Below are 5,938 nucleotides of genomic sequence, written 5' to 3' on the forward strand. Positions count from 1 at the left end.
AGCATCCACAGCTTGCATTCATATGAACGCTGACAAGATGGGTCTTGTGCACCTTTGAGATGAAAACAAGCCAAATGGAGAAGCAGAAAATCAAAATTACCAACACAACATCTTGAGAACGAAGTGATTCATAGGTAGCGTTCGTCAAATATAACGTTCTTACGCGCTGACCGGCAGTGTCGTGGTCTTTGTTAGCAGCGTGGTTATCGTCTGGGTTAGTATGAACGTGCTAGTACCAAGATCTGGTATCGGAAAGAGATTAGTGATCGTGGAGAACGGAGCGGCATCAACAGATATAGTAGGACTGCTATTCATGCCCGATGTAGAAGTGCCGGTGCTTCCCGCCAGCAAATCCGGGGTAGCACTGGCACTTATGGCTGATGCTGCATTCTGGCTTGAAGTGATGCCCGGGTCTGCTGTTGCTCTTTCCGAGGCAAAAGGAGAGTCTATGTCTGATACGCTCGACGAAGGAGTATTTGGGACAGCAAACGCTGGCAGCACGGTTTCCTGCGTCGATGTAGGACCGTACACACAGTTGAGAGTGCCGTTTTGATGAGGGTACAGAGGCGAGCTGTTGGCCGCTTTTCCCTGCGTGATGTTGGCCTGGGTGCACGCAGAAGAAAAGCCTTCGCATTCCCTGCGGACTATAATTAGCTATTTGCCATTTGTACGAACACTTGATCACTGTACCAAATGACAAGTGCATCTCCGTTGGGCACGCCGTCAGGGACTATAAAACTAGCAGTCTCACTGCCGACACAGTCACTCGAATCAAAGGTGAAGGTGATAGGTGGAAAGTCTGGGTCGGAGAAGCATAGGAAGGCACGACATTGTTCCCAAAACGCGACATCTAATCTGTTATATCCATGAACGTTAGTATACGATACGGGCTTGTTTGTCTGGAAGGATGGCAACGGACACCGCTGAGACATTAGAGACACCAGCAACCAGTGGCAGCGGCGGTGCTGATAGACAAAGTGAGGAAGGCGATTGAAAAGCGTGAGAAGTGGTTGAATGAAGAACAGCCAGCGTGGCTGCATCGCGGAATCGTCGAGACATTTTTGGAACAATGTGGTTGCTTGATGCGCACGGTCAACCAAAGCCGACACAGATTGTCTGGCCCATATATATATTCCAATCCGACAGTCGGGTCCCATTTCAAGGGCAAGGCCCATTTCTGTGAACTTGATGATCGTGTTGGACCAAAAGTGAGTGACTAGTAAGATGTATAGTCAAGTCCCCTCATCGCCTTGTTCAAGGCCCGAGGGACATGGGCGTTGTTGGCACTGGGGGCCCTGTTGCGCGAATACTCGCCACCTGACTTCGCCATTGTGGATTTCGTATGATTGCGCCCAGTTCTTGCGGCTCTCGTGACCCATTTTGGGCCCTTCGCTAAGATTCGTTATGGCCCTTTTGGGAATCCCCAACCTCACGCTTGAGAATTCCAGTATGACTTTGGAAGACCCATCCCAACCAAAAAGTGCTTAAAATCATTAGTTAGCTTGAGAAGCTTTATCCTCGGATTCATGGTCCTTGTGTCTGACTTAAACCCCCCTCAAACTAATACTTGGGAGGTAGACCAAATTCACAATGGGGACGTTGCAGTGTCAAACGCGTATAGTAATGAGAAGCATCACGTCCATACCCTCTGAAACAAGCAACAGCTAGTATTCAAAGCAATGTGGTAATGTGTTGGGAATACCCTTTGCGTTGGTATCGAGCGTATAACCCCATATAGGGTCCACGATGGCCTATTTTTATTCCCGTAATCTACGTCCTTCACGGCATGTAAATAATTGTTGAAAGGGGCCCTGATATAGGGACGGAAATTAGGCCCGAAATTGGCCATTGAAAAGCAAGATGGAGTGCCTCTGATCGAGCTCTCAGGTCATCATCACACATTCCCCTCGATCAGGAGTATTTCGCCTCGTATCCCTGATATAACAATGCCAGCGGCGATTGAAATACCCTCCAATGTACATGTCTTCCGCAGCAAGCATTACAGGACATTTTTCACCACAAACAAGACCAGACCTGTCTCATGTGTCGTCAAGGAGTTGCGCGAACAGCTTGTGCCAGACCTAAGTGTTGGCAGGTCAGACCTTCAATTATTGACACAACCAGATGAACATAGCGTCGAAGGTAGAATGAACGTAATGGGAGTGCTGTTGTCTAAGCTTGCAGTCCATGAGAATGCGCGCCTGGATTGTAACCAAGGCACGGCAAACATGAAGGAAGCGGATGTGCAACTAGCCAAATGCATACGGGACACTGAAAAGGCGTTGCGCACTTCTTTACTCGCATACTGATTTAACCTGTAACGTGCTAAAAAGAAACCGAAAGGTCTCACAATTGGAGATCGTTCATACACGACCATCACTGTATATAATAGCCAGGGAATGACAGAGAAGGTCATGCATATCGGGGGGTCTCTCCACGCCCAAGCGCGTCAAAAGCATGTTTTCATCCGTGCTTAGTTCTTCTTCCCAGTAAACATTGATCAGAGGCTTAGAGCGGCAGGCGCTTGTTATACAGTATCATACAAATCCCGTGATTGTCCATCCTTCCGACTCAAGTCTTGTGTCTGGATACCTTGTAGCCAATTACCACCGATTTCCTCCACTGGCTCTTGCCCTCTGGCGCTTTTCGATTTCCAGGAGAAGTATTTCGATTTCTCCTTTATGAGACTCATTATGGAGGAAGTTACAACATTGAACGTTGGATTAGTTGGGCCGAGGATACGGATTCCGTCGGGATTGAGCCCCCCTTATATGCTTGCCACTACCTGCCCGTGTACTCTCTGCTTCTAATCGTTCTTTTACTTATGGTGACAAGGTCTTTGGCAATCCCAATTATCGCAACCATTGCGGCAACAACATCGGGTCGGGCAGCAGAGAATTGGCAGCAGATAATTTGAAGCAGAGAATTGGTAGCAGATAATTTGCAGCAGAGAATTTGCAGCAGAGAATTGGTAGCAATGACTTGCTAGCAGACCATCCGGTATTGAAATGTGTTGGCGAGGACAAGGAATGGAACGATCCCGAGACAGACGGGGCCGACGCTTTGGAGAGTGAGGGAGGAGGGGGTTGGTATACTTATACCTCTCCTTCATTGCGGAGCTCGAAAGTTAATTGAATCATCGCTCGTGCACTAGCCCACTGCCTTAAACCCCTAACGACCTGTCTACGCATCTTTCACGTTCTTCAAGACTCTTGTGCCTTTAGCAGCACGGACCGCGGACTCGTCCACTAGTATACGAAGACACCATAGCTTGCCCATAGCTTGCCCGTGTCCGTTTGAATCACATAGACATGGTTGAAGTAGCCCGGAGCGACTTGCGACTTCACCTCGATACTCGTATTTTGCTCTCGTGATATGGCGAAGATGAGTGTCTCCGTATTCAGGACGCTGGAAGTTGAAAGCGCGCTGTCAAGCGCGTCCGCGTGTCAGGATCCTGCACCTAGGGTCCAATCTAGGTAATCGAGCTATCAACAAAAATCAACATTCCAGAGGCCATTCGGATCAGATGCAGTGAGGGCGGGTAGGTCGACACGACTCAAAAGGCACCATCTCGGCGCAGCAGAGACATGCATAAAGTACGTGCATATGGCTTCCCTAATGTTACGATAGCCTTTTCTAATGATCTCTGAGTCGGGCTTTCTCTGCCTTCTTTGACGTGCCTGAGAAGGGATTCCTGTATGGTTTGTAAAATTGACAGCGAGTGGTGAGGGTCAATGGAGACGAGGAGCTTCGTAAAGCGAGTTGAATAGGGTTCTATCTTCTTGCCTTTCTCAATTGATAACGATTTCAGCAGAAATTTGTCTTGTCCAGTGCGCCGGGAGCAAGGATTGTGTTTGGGTTCGTTGAGAACTTTCTGAAATCGCCTTGTCCTAAAATTTATCGAATGACGACGCATACTCACAATCAAACCCAGCCATGTCCGCCAAGAAATACTAAGAACGATACTATTTCTGAAGTATACAGCGCGCGGGTCGTGAGTCCGCTGCACGCACGAACTCCATTTACAGCTGAGCTGCATAATGGAAGCATGCCCACCTTAACAACACGGCAGTAACACAGAAAAAGTCTACGGTACGCCCGGATCGCAGAGGTACTCACATGAGCAGAATGCGACGGAGTCCATAAGAACCAATCAATTTGCATTGCAGAACGAGGTGCGGTTGAGACTTTTCTGCGTGACGGACAGCCGGTAACCAATAATATTGCGGCAATGGCCAAGAAGGGCTCGGTATCCGTTCTACTTTCTAATACTATTCCCTAATCTGGCTCGATTGATTTTGTACAATAATTCCACTGGCCATCAATTTGGGCGTCTTTGCAGATTCATATCGGCCGCCTGTGTTATCTCACCCTACCAGTAAGGACGCTCAAATTGAACATCGGAAGGTCAGGGAATGAAAGCTTTTGGTCATCTGTGTCTTTTGTGCTTTCTTTGCTCCGATCATCGGTGAGGTCTTTCTTGCCACGAGTCTGCTTTTCACCCACATCCTGAGGTAAAAGGTTCGTAGCATTGGGCTGTTTCATCTGTTATCATCAGTAGGAATAGTGTTGAAAGCTCAATCTATACTGTACTTACAGCTCCATAAATATTATTTAACCAGGGCAAGTGTTTCCGCGATGAATATGTGTAAAGTTCGTTCTTTTCCGTGTACCTGATGCCAAGAAACAGCTCGACTCCGTTCAACCTCCCATACTTGTAGCATTTCGGCAGCAAACCATAATCACGGTTCCGCCTGAGCTTCTTTTTCTCGCTTCGTTCGGTCTTGTTTCCTACCGCCATCATGCGACTGACTGCTGCCAATGTTTAATAGCTGTAAATGATGATCCATAGAATGAAAAAGTGAGTTATCTTGTGGGCATCAACTCGCGCCTTATATCCAGCAGTCGCATGGTCATATGAGGTACGGGACCAGTTCCGGTCTCTTTCCTATTTTAGGTTGTGTTCACCTACGAGAGTGCTTATGGTGAGGCTATGGCACCGCCACGTCGGTTCTCCGGGATTCTGGTACCAAAAACAAAGGCGATGTTCTATCTTTAGTGCGCCCATTGTGTTCTGACTACTTCCCTTGTGTGGCACTAGGCGGGTCTCTTTTCATCCTTTTGTGATCGAAGTTGCTTGCATGTTTGCTTAGTATTAGACAAACGTGGCTCATCCAAATTTGTTAAACTTGGCGAGTCACGGCTTCAACCAGAGGGCATTTTTGAAAGGATTCAGCGAGTTTCCTTTTGGCCAAGTAAGACATCAAGTTGGCAATGTGGATGCGACGCTCTCGCGTCATTTTTTTCTTCTTTTTTTTTTTTACGATCCACATTCCTTGCCTTGCTGGTTCAGGAGGGGTCTAAAACAAAATAGCGCGCAGCTAACTTGCGCTTGCCTATTCTCAAGCAAACGAGTGCGTAAATATCGCAAGTGTGCGAGAGTTTAAATAAGGCTGAAAATCATACCAAGTCGTGATACTGTACCGTACAGTACTCGTAGGAAAAATGATTGATTCTTTGTACAGGACGTCTCCCTTACTGTAATATTAATGCCAATTTCTCCAATTTTGATTACGTGCTGACCTGCGACATCGTCCCTTGAAGGATCTGCCACAAATGTTTGATTGGCCGTCTACAACGAAACCAATAGCGGATCAGGAGCAAAGTGCGAAGAGGAGACAACAGGGTGTTCTCACACGAGTTTCTGTATTTATGTGTTGTATTGTACTATAGTATATTGTACAATACGTACAGCCTAGAACAGTACAGTACGCTGCATGCGGTACGCAGAGAATTGTTCTTAAAATGATAGACCAATCAGGTCCCGGTGGCGACTGCAAGGCAAAAAGCTTCTCAGCCTCACATATTCCAACTATGAATCGCAATTTAACGTCCAATCGTTTTCATTTGCATCCATCAGATTGGTTTTCGATGCTAA

At 47.2% G+C, this 5,938-nt stretch overlaps 2 protein-coding genes across 2 annotated transcripts; both read right to left on the minus strand.

Annotated features, from left to right (window-relative positions):
- Positions 1-163: 163 nt before the first annotated feature.
- Positions 164-1,059, minus strand: J7T55_004194 (uncharacterized protein; the record flags this gene model as incomplete). Its single annotated transcript, XM_053136341.1, has 3 exons — positions 164-637; positions 691-855; positions 920-1,059. Coding segments are annotated over 3 exons (779 nt in total), but the record flags the coding sequence as incomplete, so codon positions are not given.
- A 2,189-nt stretch (positions 1,060-3,248) lies between these two features.
- J7T55_004195 (uncharacterized protein) lies at positions 3,249-4,801 on the minus strand (the record flags this gene model as incomplete). Its single annotated transcript, XM_053136342.1, has 4 exons — positions 3,249-3,426; positions 4,120-4,192; positions 4,377-4,536; positions 4,598-4,801. The coding sequence occupies 4 exons, from the start codon at positions 4,799-4,801 to the stop codon at positions 3,249-3,251; spliced, it is 615 nt and encodes a 204-aa protein (XP_052986077.1).
- Between the last annotated feature and the right edge of the window lie 1,137 nt (positions 4,802-5,938).

Source organism: Diaporthe amygdali (genome assembly GCF_026229845.1).
Source record: "Diaporthe amygdali strain CAA958 chromosome Unknown NODE_109_length_5938_cov_81_398908, whole genome shotgun sequence".
In the NCBI taxonomy this organism is placed as follows: domain Eukaryota; kingdom Fungi; phylum Ascomycota; class Sordariomycetes; order Diaporthales; family Diaporthaceae; genus Diaporthe; species Diaporthe amygdali.